Below are 16303 nucleotides of genomic sequence, written 5' to 3'. Positions count from 1 at the left end.
CAACTTAAGACTGAGACTCTTCGAACGAAACTCCAACTTCAAACTCCGAGGTTGCAACCTGTTTGCGCATGTGTGCGTGTGTGTTGCGCGCGCTTCAACTTCAAACGGATTCCGGTTCTAGTTGTTGTTGTTTGCTGCACTGATTCAGAAAAATCTTAAAGACGAACAGGGAAAATCAATTTCTTTGTTGTTGCCAAAGATGAGCATTTGTTTTCGTTACCTTTACCTTTACGATTACCTTTTTCCCTGCTGAGCGACTACCTGGATGTGGATAACACTACCTACAACCATCCCCTCTTGTTGTTGTTGTCGCTCGCAACCTGCACGCCAGAATCCATCCGAGAACCCATTTTTATGAGTGAGTGCTTGTATTTGTGCTGGGGTAATCGGTAGATCCAATTTAAATGAGATCCCAGCTGAAATACGTACAGTGGATACTGGCTAACTTGGCTTGAATTTGAAGGGGTGTTGGAAGTTGTTTCAAAAAGTTCAATTTTAAGGTTGATTGACCACACCTCTACAACCCTTTTTGAGGTCTTCCCAGAGTTTCCTATGAGAATTTGTGTCGCACAGTGGGTGTCCTAAGGGTATTTGCATTATGAGAAAACAGAAACATAAAATCAGAAAATTGGTGACCCCGATGTATGACAGAACTCTATAACTATAGACTCAAGTCTTGACCACATTTAAGCACAAATCCGAGGAATTTTATAGTTAAATTCCCCTCTCTAAAATTCGTTTACTAAAAATTTAAAGTCATTTCATTAAAGTCACTTCTATTTCAGTAACCTGATATCTGTTTTTCTAGTCCTGGACACACCTTAGTGTTAAAAACGTTTAGGTATCACCTTAAAAAACAAAGCACACACCCTCATCCTATTAATCAATCGATTATCTTAGTCATATTTAACTGACACCTGACATTTCCGTTCCATGATAACGCACCTGATATTGGAATACTTCCCACCTTAGGTAAATTTGCAGATAGGGATTCTCTAGGTAGGATTATTAATGGTAAAGTTCTTATAAATTATACAATTATACACAATTATTCTTCACGTGTTTCCCATTTGAATCCCCAGTTCTATTTCCTTTCAAGAGTATTCAATCTTCGAGTTTTGCCCACACAGCTTCTCCGTATTATCTCCCCTTTAACTAGGGGCTTAATCAGCGATCGAGTAAATATTGCAGTAAAATTCCTGGCAAATCGCAATAAGACGCAAGATTTTTGTTTCGTATTATTTCTGTTTATTATTTAAGGGGCGTAATCACTACATACACATACACATACGAGTACGGAACTTAAATTAGAAGTGTCGTTTGCACTTTGGCTATATACAATTCCGCTGATATGGCCGTGCGTGGAGCGCGGACATCCAGCCATCGTTAATGGAACTACGGCTAGGACGTACAGAATATGCAACGAAAACACGATAAGATAGTCAGGCTACAGGATACTTAAAGTAGGTCGGAGCGCAGTCCAGAGACCTTGGTCTTGGTTCAGCTCTAACTAAGCAACTATATACAGGGTTTAAAGCACGTTCAACCACCCATTGTCCTTTGAGGACTATGTACAGTGCGTAAGATCCAAACGAAATCCGGACAAATAATTACTATCACAACCGAGAATCGATCCGAATGTCAGGCAGCAAGCTTTACTGGCCACTGGCGGCGAGGGAATGCACCAGCATGGCGAAGCTGCTGATGAGAAAGATGCTCGCCGGCAGCGAGGACAGCATGCGGTAGTTCTCTTCCGTGTGCTCCCGCGTCTTCTTCTGCTTGATGACCCATCCCAAACTGCGCTCCACAGCCCGCTTCCACTTGCCGTAGCGTTCCTTGCGCTCCACCTCTGTGGTGGTGGCCAGGAAGGTGTCATAGTGCACGTTCTCGTAGTAGCGCTTCTCGGGTTCGAACTGGCAGAGATCCACACCCTCTGCTTGGGCGGCACACATGGCAGCGCCGAAGGCTGTGGAGTCCATCAGCTGGGAGCGAAAGACTGGCAGCCCAATCGTGTCCGCCTGGAGCTGCATCAGTAGGTTGTTCGTGGTCAGCTTGCCATCGGCATGGAGTTTGTTGATTTCGTAGCCGCACTCCTGATGCATGCACTCAAGGATGTCGCGGGTCTGGAAGCAGATGCTCTCCAGCGCAGCCCTCACTATGTGATTCTTCCGGGTGAACTGCGTCAGTCCAATGATAATACCACGAGCATTCTGCCGCCAGTAGGGAGCATACAATCCTGTGAAGGCGGGCACGAAGTACACATCCCCCGATGTGGGCACCATTTCAGCATACTTCTCCGCATCCCTGGAGTCCGGGAGGATGCGCACTTTATTTTGCAACCAGGAGAGCGCATGTCCGGCTACCGAAACGGCTCCCTCAATGGCGTAGATCGTTGGTGCCTGGGGACCCAGTTTGTAGGCCACAGTGGTCAACAGTCCGTGCCTTGAGAAGACGGGCTTATCTCCCGTATTGCAGAGCAGGAAGCAGCCGGAGCGGTACGTGTTCTTCGTCTGACCAGGCTTTACGCACATTTGTCCCAATAGCGAGGCCTGTTGGTTTCCCATGATCCCGCTAAGGGTCATTCCACGCAGCGGACTTCGCTCCGAAGTGATTTTGCCAAAGACCTCCGAACAACTGTGGATGGTGGGCAGCATATCCTCTTTGATGCCGAACGTTTTGAGCAGTACGGGATCCCAGCTTTGGGTCTCCAGATTCATGAGCAGAGTGCGGGAAGCATTCGTCACGTCCGTGATGTGGAGTGCACCTGGGTATACAAGAATCAGCCAGTGAGTAATACGTTTTAAGGGATAAAGAATTATATACGTTAATCTTTTAGGATATGGAAAATTACTTACCATTTGTCAAGTTCCAGACGATCCAGCTGTCGACGGTGCCCGCCTTCGCACGCTTCTCCCGGATGGCCTGTCGTACCTCGGGCACATTGTCGCGCAGCCAGCGGATCTTCAGGGCCGAGAAGTACGTGGAGATAGGCAGGCCAGTGCTGCTGCGAAAGTGGTTCGGGTCCTGGACCTTGGCCACGATCTGCTCCACTGTAGTGCTGGTGCGGATGTCCTTCCACAGGAGTGCATTGTACAGTGGCTTGCCGGTGACCGCATCCCAGACGATTGTCGTCTCACGCTGGTTCGTGATGCCCACGGTGGCGATGTCGCTGGCGGAGAAGCCCAGCTCGGGCAGCTGCTTGATGGCCTCCTCGGCGCACTTGTTGATCGAGGCCATCATCTCCATCGGATCCTGCTCGTACCAGCCATCCTGGGGCGTGATCACGCCCAGCTCCACCCGGTGTGCGGCGATCTCCTTGAAGTCCGGGGTGGTGTAGATGGAGAAGCCAATGGTCTTGGTGCCCTCATCGATGACTCCGACCAGACCGGTGTGCTGGATCAGCGACTGCTTGCGCAGCTCCTTGCTGCGGAAAGGCACATCCGCACTCGAGTGGGGTAAGTTCTTGCCCTCAGTCATGCTGCCTGCAAGATTGGAAACCGATTAGATAAGCTAGTTGCATAACAATGGGTTGTAGAATGGGTTTAAATTCAATGTTTATAAATAAAATGCTTGTGACTATCACTAAAACGTCCTTACCTACATTTTTCAATAAACTTATAGCTTAAATAACTATCGTTTATGACTTGTAAACTACTAAGGAATGATAAAGAGCTATAAAGACCATAAATATTTTATTATCTAATAGCCATATTTTTCTGTCGCCCATTAAATGACACCTCGAAAAACCCAAAAGCTTAAAACGACCGCATGGAAGGTACTTCCGATGGAGGTCCAACCAATATTTCAAGCACAATAACCATAAAATCATTTGGCGATAACGAATTAAGATAAAGTTGAAAGGCTGTGACGAGCAATCATCGCTTCATATCACCTAGTATATGACATATACGCACTCCCCACAGTATTTTCAACACCCTGGTTCTTTATTTGCGATTCACACTTCCAGGGAGACCTGTGGACATATGGACATTGTGGACCTGCCGAGCGATATGATCTGAAATGGACATGTGTGCATACACGAGTACATTGTACTCGAGCACTTGTTTGGCCATTGTTTGACTTTGTACCCGCCAGGCCCGTTGGGGGCTGGATTCCCATTCCCATTCTGAATCTAATGGTCGAGCCCTCTTCCCACTCTCACACAGAAACACACTTGCTGTTGACGCCAACAACTTATCGCTCGGATTTGGAGCTCCGCCTCTCAGAACGGGGGCCAGAAACTGGAATACATAAATTATGGTAAACTACTGATTCGTGATTGAGGCCTCTGCGACAAGGTCAAGTGCTCGGGGCAGAGATAAGACCCTAATGATCGAGTGCACTGGCTGATTGGCCGGACTACATATAGGTTTTTAATTTCACCGGTAGGTTAGCTGATTCAGATTTACATTCGAAAACTTTCCACAGTTTCCCGGCTTTCCGGATTCATCTGGTTTTCAGGTTATTTTATTTGGGGACATTTTTGAAAGTCCAGCCGTTATGGCTGGGTACTTTCGTTAAGCACTGTTCTCAGATAAGCAGCTATCGATACACGATCCATAAACTGTTATGTTACCAGGAATCGTAGATTAGATATGGAAAGCACTTTTTTAGTGGGCTGATCGAGCAATATTTGCCCACCCACTTGCTCGGAACATTCAAATAAAAACCATCAAAGAATTAATTTACGATTGTTCCAATTACAAAGGATAATTTACGATATCTACGATAATAAACGATTACTTCGATAACGATTAATGTAATTAATGAGTTGTTTGACATTGCATTGTGGCTCCTCACTTTTGATATTCGATTGTTGATTATAGGGCTGCTGATAACACACTTGTTTAAATATTTTAAAAATTAAAAGAGTACGCCGGGCAGTAAGTGGAAAGTTAAAGAGAAAGGAATTGATCGAAAGAGAGAAATAAAGCGCGACGAATAAAAACACAACCGACCGCAGCGAGCGCCAAAATGTATCTGAAAGTCGAAAATCAAACGATTCGAAGGCGCGGCAGCGCAATGAAAAGCTTTTAGTATTCGACCATGTATTGGATGTGTATTCGGACTGGGCAAATCGACTACCGACTACTACTACCCATCGACCAGACCCAATAAAACCGGCAGTAGCAACAACATAGCTGATAGCTGATAAGACAAGCCGCCAAAGAGCGGCGATGTCTGGGTCGGTGGGTGGATGTGTATGTGGATTAGGGGGTCGATTGGTGGGTGGTGGTGGAGGCATGGTGGTCTGGTGGGGGTGGTGCTGCCGTAGACGCTCCTCGGTGCAATAAACTGCCAACTGGTTGGGACAGACGCCGGCAGCCTTGGCATTTAAAAACACGCATTTGCATTTCTACCCAGACGGATATAACCCGGTACAGTGGGTCCACTGTATTGTAAGTGGAACCAATTATACTAAAAAAAATATTTTTAAGCTCCAAATATATTGCAAGTGTTAATTAAAGTTCAATAGTTACCACTTAACGTAAAGGTTAATGGCTTTTTTCCACCTTGTCAAGAAAAGTATACATTTTCCCAATCCAAATGTCAAATAAATCACAGAGAAAGAAAGTATAAGAAAGCTTCATACCATAAATCTTAAAATAGCGGAAAAGATCTTAAATTTTCAGAGAACACAAAAAGGCATCGCTTAGAATTCGCACTATCAATAGTGGAAAAATACAAATTTGTCTGCTTCCAATCTCAAGAAATTTCGAAAATGATAATGCTACAATAATCGAAAAGTACCTAACAGAACTGACATGTGAATAGGTAATGATCAAGGGATATAATCTCTGTAACCACTGTAAATTGTTGGGACTCCCATGGAATCTTTACGGTATTAGTTAATGGAATGCAATTAGGGATCGTTAAGGCATCTTTATAGCTGCGATTTGCATAGAATCGCAACCCAATTTCCTACAATTATGCACACGTAATACTGTCTCATTTCAGGGGCGGAAATTATTCCACTGAACTTATCCCACACACATAAGTTCTTCAGTTTTTCAAAGACAATCCGCATACGCATTCAGCTCATACGTAAAGACCGGGCTATTTAAAGATACAACAAATATTAGAAATATTCCATTGAGGGGCAAACAAATAAAGCAAACGGAATTCATGTGACATCTTCAAGAGCAGGCCAAGAAAACGAAATAAAGCGAAATGCAAATGATTGTATTTAAATATTTGCATCCATTAAGCAAAAAGGGGGAGTGTGTTCGACCGTTCGTTTGTTATATAAACACCGATCTAGAGTTAATGAAATCGACTTCATTAAAGCCAAATGTCACTGTGACAATATATACAATATACATGTGCCATGTGTGTTGGCCCACAAACGAAAGCAATTTGGTCCGAGTTGATGGCCTCAAGTAGGGAATTGATGGTTCAGTTTGGGTATGCGAGGAATATGCTGCTATTTAGTGTCAGTGTAAATATTCGAGTTAAAAAATGAAACATAAGAATATGCATATATTTTTAACCACAAAACCACTTTTTTAAGACACAATATAATTTATAATGATTTTTTCTATTTGATTTTCAACAATTTTTGAAGCAAAGGGTATTTTCAAACCGACTTGACCATCGACCAGCATGATAATGAATTGTATTTCCTTGCTGTGCGATTTTTGTTTACTCATATACCCCTGCTTATATACAAAGTGGGAGTGTATATCTTTGTAGAACCCATTAAGTCATTGTAAATTATCGTATTATTATTGGGCTGCAATTTCAGTCACAATATCAGAGTTACATATACTGGAAATGATCTTTATTTGCATTTCGCTTTATGCTTTTTTTGTTCTCTTTTATAAATCGTGTGATTCGAGTGCAAGTAGTGCAATAAATGATTACATCAGGGGTACAAAGGTTCACTAAACTTTTCGCACCTACATGCATAAATTAAATTACTCATACGACCTGTGGACTATATATAGCTTGCTTATCACAATCATATTGTATCGTATGACTAAATTTCTCGCTCGAAATGATTGCAGAAATATTTGTTGCTGTTGATAAGGCCAGCTTTTGTTGTGATTGCATTTCATTGCTGGGTGTGCTGATGTTTTTGATATGTCGATCAGTAATGGCAGCGCAAAAGGGGGAGAGATGGAGGTTATTGAACATGTAATGAAATACTCAGTCACGTCAGGTCAAAGGTCACTCGATTAGTAAGCTTTTCAGGCGCCATCTAATAGTTTAATCATCTAGTTGCATCTAGAATAATGTGCACACGTTTTCAAGAGAGTGTTGTTGATAGAAAAGCTTAAGAGCTCTTACAGGCTGAAAAAATATGTACTCTATACTTATTTATTTAGTTAATATTAAAAACATCGTTACACAATAAATCAATAAAACTAACATTGAGGGTTTTGCAGTATATAATTATAGTAATTTTATTGATTCACATGGCATTCAGATAAATTGTTCGTAATTGTTTTTTTATTATTTGGGGTTATCGTTAATGTTTTCATTCAATTTATAATTTGTATGTATGATTATAGTTTCCACTTTGTGATCTTAGTTTTGTTTAGTGTACACCCAGACCCACCTATATTTATAATTTCTTTAGCACTTGCCTGCAATTAGTTACGTAAACTTAAATTGCGAAAATATTTAGAAAATAAACTGCACTTTTTGCTTCCGTATTGGCGATCTCACTGCGTCGAACGTTTGCGTTTGAATGGGTATATTTATCGAGCTGAACAACAAAAGCATACATATCGTGTAATGATCGAAAGGGGGAAGGTAATGTGGGTGGAAACTTGGCCCACTCACGTGGTTTTTCAGCACGAACAAAAAATCAATATTACAACAGACGTCGGCTGCTGCCTACGTCACCAGTGGGACAAGCCCCTTGAAAGCTGCGTTCTGATTGGTCCAACGCCCCATGACGTCACAAATAGGGAAAGCACAACAAAGCTACGTAATGTGCACTGGTACAACCCATAATTTAACCTCAATCACTAAATATGGGGTATAATTAACAAATTAGCTCGTCTCTCAATTAACACATTTCTTAAAAGCTTTAATTAACAGCTTGTTAAGTAACAAAAACACAAAAAAAATGCAAACACGTGCCGGCACAAGGCAAAACTCACCCACATTTGCACTGCCCTAACTTAATTTTAAGTTGAGCTGGTCAATAGCGAGAAACCTAGATGTCCGACATTAAGTCGGCACACTTTATTTGCAGGATAAATAACATTTTATGGCCTTTTTGCGGTTTTATACTTTGCAACCGCAGACGAGCCTCTTTTCTCCAAATTAACAAAAGCACTAAAATATACCAACTGCTTCGGGGCTGCCAGATGGGCGGAATTTAATAGCAGTCCGTTGCGAACTATCGAATTTGGTCAATCGATTACCAAGAGCGCGCATTCAAATTTAAATAAAAAGTTAATTGTAATAGTAAGAAAATAGAAATAGCTAAGTAACTCTATAAAAATTAAGAAACTCGTATAAGTCCATTACTTAAACAACTATATGATATATAAATATATATACAATAAATAAAAACAACGTAATCCAAATTTGTTAAAAAACAAAACAGTTTTAAACGTTTCGTATCCAAATTATTTATGTATCCGTATACCATCTCCGTTTTGTTTAACAATTTTTTAAACTTGAAGACTTGTTTGTTCTGTTCAAGACCCTCTTAAGGTTGGAAATCGAACCTTTACTGTGTAGCAAAAGTCTTAAACTACCTTTAAAGTAAATAATGGGTGACGAACGTGCTTTTTCAAAAATATCATACATTTGCATAATATTTTCTGTTGGCAAAGAAGTTACAAAATGTAATGACACACTGGAGATATTTTACTCAAGTGATCGTTCTGCGCCTTGTTTGTTGCGCCAGTATTGTTCAGTCCATTCCTTAATGGTTTAACGGCCCGTAAAAGCAAAGTTCGGTTTATATTTATCAGTAGCTAATTACTGTCAGGTGTGAAAAGCGTTAAATTAGGTAAACAAAGCATAGATAAGAATTGTGCGTAGCTACAGACAGAGAAAAGCTGAGTACAGTTGTTGAAACTCTGTCAAAAAATAGTTATCCTTGAACTTAAAGGAATCCAGTTCAGTATGAAATATTATTGACACCCATTTCTTATCTCCGCTCTTCAAATTCCAAAAGGAATGCCGCGACTCAGTTGCTATCAGTGCGACATTCTAATGTTTGAAGTTTAACGAATTCCGTAATTCGAATTTCGAGTTTTGTGTTTTTTATTGAGACCCGAATCGAACGGCTATGACTATGCCTATCACTCGGTTACCGATAAGTGGCGACTATCAGCAGGCAGATTAAGTGCAGGTTTTATCAGCCTGCTGGCGAGTTAGGGAGTCTAAGGGGTATCCATAGCGCCTAGCCAGTCGCCATGGGCAGTCGAGCGACAGAGGAACCCATTCCCGATCTGAATCCGGACAACCTTACCCTCGAGGAGCGCCTGGGATTGGGCCAGGAATACGACTGGGACTGGAGTGGCACTCTGGTCCAGAGCTGGGAGTCCCTGCTGCTGATCCTGACCACCTTCTGGTGCATCCTCCTGGCCAGAGTGGTGACCCACAGGCTGCGTCTCCATGGCTCCCCCAATCTCTGCTATGCGGTGGAGTTTGTCCTGGTCATCCTGCCCTGCATTCTGCTCGTTACAGTAGCCGTGGATTATAGCAGCTACATTGGAGTGGTGATCTTCGTGGTCACCTTGTGGTTCCTGCGGAGGAGTAGGGCCTTGGATCTGGCTCGAACTCGCAGCCAGTTCGACTTGGGTGGCAATCGACCCATGGCTCTGTCCGTTCTGCGTGCCCTGACCCACCTGATCACCGCCATCTGCATTCTGGCCATCGACTTTGGCAGCTTCTATAGACCCTATCGGAAGAGCAGGCAGTATGGAGCCAAGCTAATGGACACTGGCATTGGTCTGTTCGTATTCACCATGGCCATGGTGTCCCGGAGGTCCAGGCACTTGTCGGATTTCCGGAGGAGTGTGATATACTCAGCCATGCCTTTGATCCTCTTGGGATTGGCTCGCACTGTGTCCATTTTGACACTGGGCTATGGACAGGATGCTCACGAGTACGGGCAGCATCTGAATGCCTTCTTTACCCTGGGATTTACCAAGTTCCTGGGAGCTCTGGTCAGCCTTTTGGCTCGCAGGGATCTGCATTTGCTGCCTCTGGGACTTGGTAGTAGATAAACCCTTGTTTCCTTGAACTTGGTAACTTAGTAAATAATCTTCCAGGTCTCTTGCTGATCCACCAGTTTGGCCTGAGTTTCCTGGGCATCTCCGACTATGTGATGAATGAGGATGTGGAGCGCTCCAACCTATTCAATGCGAATCGCGAGGGTCTGGTCTCCTTGCCAGGATTTGTGGCTTTGTACTTGCTGTCCATATATGTGAATCGCTGGATGGTGGCCTCCAGTCTGCTCAGCTACTCCGAGTTGGTCAGGAAGCTGCGGTGTCTCTTCTATCTGGTGCTGATCCTCTGGAGCTTGTTCGTCATCTGTGCCTACGGAATTGGAATCTCCAGAGTGATCTGCAATCTTGGCTATGTCATATGGATGCTGGCCATCGGGTGCACCACTTTGTGGGCCAGCTTTGGAGCCATAGACTTTGTGATCAACAGTGTGATGCCGTGGGAAGCGAGTCCCTCAGAGGATCAGGAGAAGGGTCTGCTGACAGGAGATTCTCCGGCCAAGGCAAGGGATAGGTCCATTGTTCCGTTTACCATCAATCAAGCCCTCAACCAAAACGGATTGACTTTCTTCCTGGTGGCCAATGTACTAACCGGTGGGGTGAACATGTTCCTCAAGCCAGAAGATCGCTCCAACTTTGAGTCCGTGATTATCCTATTAGTCTACATGTTCTTGGGCACTAAAATGGCCCATGAATTGCTAAAGAGGGGAATTCGATTAGCCTAATATGCACTTTGTGTTTCTGTGATTTAAATGAATATAGTGTAAATATATTACTAGTATTACAAGTATACCATTTGTAATAGTGATACAATGTGGAATTTTAATTGTAGTATTTTTTATGGCATGGCTTTTCTCTATCTTTATGGTCTTGCCAACCAACTTATTGGTTTGATAAGCTTGTTTAACTATCCCCGCAATTTGTGACTTTCGTTAAACGATTAGGTGTCATATTGGACAGTTATTTATTTTATTTGGGTTGGACTCCTTTTTGAAAGGTGGCCTTAGAAATTTACTATCAGATATCAGTTGACAGTAAATGCAATCTATAATTTATAAGTGATTGCATACTCTGACCTCCTTATAACTAATTATCTATTAAATTAAGTGAGCATGTTCTATAAATTCCAAATGATATGTTTGTTTTAAAATCTTCAATTTATAAATATAAATATTCTATTTTCCACATCGGTATTTGAAAGATCCGCCTTCGATAACATACAGGTGCTTCGATAGCAAAATGTGGCAACAGGTTCTTCTCCACCACTTACCACAAATACCAATTAAACCACTTTATGGCCACAAAACAGGCTTGTATTTTAGCCAGTTGAGCAGTGCGTGGCTATAATATAAGCCCATCCAAACTGTAGTTAAAGTCGCCATGGAAACCATTTCGTTTGGTTGCCACAGCAAATGGTGAAAAATAGTTAAAGGAAATACAGGTGCAATTTTAGTCCAAAGATGTTTGTTTATCTCAGCAAAAAGGTAGGCATAGCCTTAGTTTTAAGTGGATAAATAATAATTTAAAAGGTCTTGATCCCCAGATTGCCATACCCAACAATGTCAAGCTCAACTGCATTGCCTGGAACAAAGAGGAGGGTTATATTGCAGTGGCCGGCACGGATGGACTGCTCAAGGTCCTGAAGTTGGATCAGGGTAAGTCTATAAGAACTGGGTTCGAAGAAGGTACCCACCATATCTAATAGGTAGTATCTATCTACTTGTTTTGAGTACATTGCAATCTACCATTTGAGTTTATCAACCGCTCTTAATCTCTTCAACTAGTGTGTATGCGAAATCTTTAATTAATGTCAAGATCAAGATATACGGTTCTGAAAAGTGATTAATATAAGTGTAGACCCTCGCGTCCCAATTAAATAAACTATATCTTTTAATTTATCAACATGACTATACCAGAACTGAAATTAAACGTACTTGATATATCAATCTTTAATCTTTAGCTTCTCCCAATGGCCAAAATAAAGGTGGCCTGGCCGCCGTCTCCAATCTGTCCATGAACCAAACGCTGGATGGGCACAAGGAGTCGGTGAGGGTGGTCACTTGGAACGATGCCCAGCAGAAGCTGACCTCCTCGGACACGGACGGGGTGATCATGGTGTGGATGCTGTACAAGGGATCCTGGTACGAAGAGATGACCAACGACAGGAAAAAGTCCACGGTGGCCAGCATGAGTTGGACCTCGGACGGCTCTAGAATCTGCATTGTCTACGAGGATGGCGCCATTATAGTGGGCTCCGTTGATGGTAATCGCATCTTTGGCAAGGAGCTCAAGGGAACTCATCTGACTGGTGTTCAATGGAGTCCGGATAACCGGCTCATCCTGTTCGCCTTGGCCAACGGGGAGTGTCATCTGTACGATAACCAAGGGAACTTTGCTGTGAGTAGATATGAGATTTCTTCTTTATCCATCTTAATTTGTTTCTTCTAATCCAGATGAAGCTACACATCCAGTGCGTGAGCATCACTGGGGGCTCCTCCTCCAGGGGGCATCGCATAGCCAGCATCTGCTGGTTCAGTGGGAGGGTGCCCCAGAGTCGGAAACGTCCTGTTTTGGCCATTTGCTATGAGAACGGAAGGGTGCAGATCATGAGGAATGAAAATGATGATGGTGGGCTATGATACAGACTCCAAATATTAACATATAACCCAATCTAATTCTATTACAGCCCCCACAATCTTCGACACTGGGATGCGCAATGTGGACGCCAAGTGGAACCATGATGGCACGGTTTTGGCCATCTGTGGAACCACTTTGGATACGGTAACCCCTCCTTCGCAGCGTGACTCCAACCAGGTGTGCTTCTACTCGCCGCTGGGCAGGATCTACAGGACCCTTAAAGTTCCGGGCACCGACATCACCTCGCTCAGTTGGGAGGGTAAATCCCTTCGCATCGCCATGGCCGTGGACTCGTTCATCTACTTTGCCAACATTCGACCCGACTACATCTGGTGTTACTTCGAGAAGACTGTGGTGTTCCTGAACACTGGCTCTGGTTCCAGAGACTCGCCCATGAGTGTGATCACCTTCTGGAACACCGTCTCGAATCAGAGTTTCCTCAAGGAGGTGGAGCCCACTTTGTGCCTGGCCTCCAGTAGTGAGCACTGCGTGCTGGGAGTGGAGTGTGTTAGTAGTAATATCAAGGAGGTTGCTCTGAGTACCCTGGAGAATCGGAGTAATCCTGCGGATGACAGGGTTTACCAGTTGTTGCTTTGTAACTCCATTGGAACCACTGTGGATTGTGAGTATCAAGGAGGTTACTATAAGATCTTTCCAATTTAACACCTTTTACTTCAGCCAAGTACACCGATATCCGACCCTGCTTTGTGGGCATCAACTCGAGCTATGTGGCCATAGCCTCCCAGGAGGAGATCCTCATCTGGCATTACCACACCCCCAAGGTGGGTTCTTCAGGTTCTCTACCCCCGTCTGTTAACTATCCTCTTTCTACAGAGTGCCTCCACCCTGCACAATGTGAAGGCCCGCAAGGAGAAGCGTTTCCACATCGATGATACACCCACTGGAGTAGAGATGGCCAAGGATTTGATGCTGAGCAGTAGTGATGGTCACTCCACGCAGCGTGGCATCAGTGATCCCATCTGTGCACTGGCGCTCTCCGAGAAGCTGCTGCTGGTGGCCAGGGAATCTGGAGCCATCAACGAGTACAGCATCGCCAATGTGGCTCTGAGGAATCGCCACCTGATGAACTCCAAGGTCTACAAGATGGCCATCAACTGCAACTCCACGTGGGTAGTTTCTTTGTCCTTTAAAATGCTTACTATACTAAATAAATCCTTAGTCGTGCTGCCATCATCGATCATATGGGAGTGATGACCCTCCTCGACCTGGATGACAATAGGGAAACCCAACTCAACTTCAGTCGGGTGGAGAGGAAGGATGTTTGGGCCGTAAGCTGGGCCAAGGATAACCCCCTGCTCTTGGCTCTGATGGAGAAGACGCGCATGTACATTTTCCGAGGCAACGATCCCGAGGAGCCCGTCTCCTGCTCCGGCTACATCTGCACCTTCGAGGACCTGGAGATCACCAGTGTGCTCCTGGATGACATCATCAGCGTGGGTGAACTGCAGAACTCATCGCATATTATCCAGCTGAGGGTGAAGTCCCTGCGGGATACCGACGATCTTCTGGAGCACGTGGGTCTGGAGGATGCCAAGCAGTTCATCGAGGACAATCCGCATCCGAGGCTCTGGAGATTGCTAGCCGAGTCTGCTCTGAAGAAACTGGAACTGGAGACGGCGGAGAACGCCTTTGTGCGGTGTGCCCACTATCCAGGGATCAAGTTGGTCAAGAGACTGAGAACCATCCACTCAAATGAGCTCCAGAGGGCGGAGATCTCTGCGTTCTACGGGGAGTTTGAGGAGGCGGAGAAGCTCTACCTGGATGCAGATCGTCGGGATCTGGCCATAGAGCTGCGCATGACCCTCTGCGATTGGTTCCGCGTGGTGCAGCTGTACAGAATGGGAGGATCGGGTGTGTCCGACCAGCAAATGGAAGTTGCCTGGCGGGAGATTGGCCACCACTTTGCGAATCTCCGCTCCTGGGAGAGTGCCAGGGAGTACTACGAGAAGTCGCACTATCTGGAGGGCTACATGGAGGCCCTGTACCACCTGGAGCAGTTTGACGATTTGGAAAAGTGCGTCGAACGGCTGCCGGAGAAGAGCCCCCTGCTCCCGAAGCTGGCTGAGATGCTGGCCTCCGTGGGCATGTGCTCGGAGGCAGTTCAAGCCCATCTGCGCTTCGGTGACCAGAAGGCGGCCGTCTCCACCTGCGTAAATCTCCGCCAGTGGGGCGAGGCCGTGGAGCTGGCCCAGAGATTCCAGCTGCCCCAGGTGCAAACACTGATAGCCAAGCATGCGGCCCAGTTGCTCCAGGAGGGACGGCTCAAGGAGGCCATCGAGATGCAGCGGAATGCCGGACGCCACCTGGATGCAGCTCGTCTGCTTTCCCAAATGGCGGAGCGGGAGCAGGAGAGGCGGGCTCCCCTGCTGAGGATCAAGAAGCTCTACGTGCTGGCTGCTCTCTTGGCGGAGGAGCACCTGAAGGCGGTGGCCACGCCGGAGATTGACTACGCCAGCGGCAGGAACACCCTGCTGGACTCCATTGCCCTGGAGGATGCGGCCGCTATTGAGAGACTGTGGCACTGCGCCGAGGCCTACCACTTCATGCTCCTCGCACAGAGGCAACTCCGCTTCGGGATCATCCACAGTGCGGTGGTCACAGCGGTGAGGCTGAGGGACTACGAGGACGTACTGCCTCCGGAGCACATCTATAGCCTGTTGGCCCTGGCCAGCTGTGCGGATAGGGCTTTTGGCACCTGCTCCAAGGCCTTCATGCAGCTGGAGCAACTGAGTCACCTGCCGGAGGCTACCCTTTCAAAGTACGAGGAACTGGCAGCAGGAATCTTCGCCAAGTATGATCCGGAGGACACCGCTGGCGAGAAGGTGGACTGCTATTCCTGCGGAGTGCCACTGCCTGACAGGTTGGTATAGTATCATGATATGGAATAGCCCTAATATTAATGGATTTATTTTTAGCTCACCTGCTTGCCCGGAGTGTAATGCCCGGTTTCCCGCATGCATTTCTTCTGGAAAACCCATCACCCAGCCCACGAACAACATTTGGATCTGCACCACCTGCCACCACTGTGCTGCTCCCACAGAGATCTCACGGCATCGCACTTGCCCACTGTGCCACAGTTTGATTGTGTCCATGACGGTGGAAATCTAAAAAATTACTTAGAGTTTTAGAATTACTCCCACTGCTAGATACTTTTTGGGTCAGGCTATCTTCTCAGTAAGAAATTTTTTAAATGGTTTCTTATTTTCAATTTAGTGTGGAATAAAAATGTACATCTGTCGTATTTTTTAATTCGTATAAATACATTTTTAGTTTAGATCCTTTATCAGGACCACATGGCATATTAGTATTTTGAACCATTAATAGAATAAGATTTGAACGGAAATCTAAAAAGATCAGTTAATTTCAAAAATTAAATTCCCAGGATAGAGATGGAAGATATCGATGTTACCGATTACCGATGCTTGGAAAACATCGATGACATCGAT

At 45.0% G+C, this 16303-nt stretch overlaps 3 protein-coding genes across 5 annotated transcripts; 2 read left to right on the top strand and 1 right to left on the bottom strand.

Annotated features, from left to right (window-relative positions):
* Positions 1-1225: 1225 nt before the first annotated feature.
* Gk2 (Glycerol kinase 2) lies at positions 1226-8290 on the bottom strand. Of its 3 annotated transcripts, none has more exons than XM_017079327.4 (3): positions 8112-8290; positions 2856-3482; positions 1226-2764 (listed from the first exon to the last, which is right to left on the bottom strand). In XM_017079327.4, the coding sequence occupies exons 2-3, from the start codon at positions 3475-3477 to the stop codon at positions 1656-1658; spliced, it is 1731 nt and encodes a 576-aa protein (XP_016934816.2). In that variant the 5' UTR covers positions 3478-3482; positions 8112-8290; the 3' UTR covers positions 1226-1655. The 3 variants fall into 3 exon arrangements, with proteins under 3 accessions (XP_016934816.2, XP_065721156.2, XP_016934815.2); XM_065865084.2 differs by lacking the exon at positions 8112-8290 and adding an exon at positions 7586-7607 and having other exon boundaries at positions 2856-3478; XM_017079326.4 differs by lacking the exon at positions 8112-8290 and adding an exon at positions 4801-4994.
* Positions 8291-9182: 892 nt separating this feature from the next.
* PIG-Wb (Phosphatidylinositol glycan anchor biosynthesis class W b) lies at positions 9183-10983 on the top strand. Its single transcript, XM_017078010.4, has 2 exons — positions 9183-10188; positions 10245-10983. The coding sequence occupies exons 1-2, from the start codon at positions 9384-9386 to the stop codon at positions 10922-10924; spliced, it is 1485 nt and encodes a 494-aa protein (XP_016933499.2). The 5' UTR covers positions 9183-9383; the 3' UTR covers positions 10925-10983.
* A 416-nt stretch (positions 10984-11399) lies between these two features.
* Positions 11400-16156, top strand: Oseg4 (intraflagellar transport protein Oseg4). The gene is made up of 9 exons (XM_036814402.3): positions 11400-11683; positions 11743-11854; positions 12160-12596; positions 12653-12827; positions 12886-13458; positions 13515-13618; positions 13671-13963; positions 14017-15717; positions 15773-16156. The coding sequence occupies exons 1-9, from the start codon at positions 11660-11662 to the stop codon at positions 15963-15965; spliced, it is 3612 nt and encodes a 1203-aa protein (XP_036670297.2). The 5' UTR covers positions 11400-11659; the 3' UTR covers positions 15966-16156.
* The last annotated feature ends 147 nt before the right edge of the window (positions 16157-16303 follow it).

The sequence above is a fragment of the Drosophila suzukii genome, chromosome 3, assembly GCF_043229965.1.
Source record: "Drosophila suzukii chromosome 3, CBGP_Dsuzu_IsoJpt1.0, whole genome shotgun sequence".
In the NCBI taxonomy this organism is placed as follows: Eukaryota; Metazoa; Arthropoda; class Insecta; order Diptera; family Drosophilidae; genus Drosophila; species Drosophila suzukii.
The sequence above is the reverse complement of the archived record's forward strand: the minus strand, read 5'-3'. Positions and strand labels throughout refer to the sequence as shown.

Bases quoted from the DNA above. Each gene is read 5' to 3' on its own strand.
- Gk2 (XM_017079327.4), bottom strand. From the start codon at position 3,477: ATGACTGAGGGCAAGAACTTACCCCACTCGAGTGCGGATGTGCCTTTC. The intron at 2,765-2,855 runs GTAAGTAATTTT...TTGTATACCCAG, and splicing joins CGTCTGGAACTTGACAAATG to GTGCACTCCACATCACGGAC.
- Oseg4 (XM_036814402.3), top strand. From the start codon at position 11,660: ATGTTTGTTTATCTCAGCAAAAAG. The intron at 11,855-12,159 runs GTAAGTCTATAA...TTTAATCTTTAG, and splicing joins GGTCCTGAAGTTGGATCAGG to CTTCTCCCAATGGCCAAAAT. The intron at 13,459-13,514 runs GTGAGTATCAAG...CTTTTACTTCAG, and splicing joins CATTGGAACCACTGTGGATT to CCAAGTACACCGATATCCGA.
- PIG-Wb (XM_017078010.4), top strand. From the start codon at position 9,384: ATGGGCAGTCGAGCGACAGAGGAACCCATTCCCGATCTGAATCCGGAC. The intron at 10,189-10,244 runs GTAGTAGATAAA...ATAATCTTCCAG, and splicing joins TTTGCTGCCTCTGGGACTTG to GTCTCTTGCTGATCCACCAG.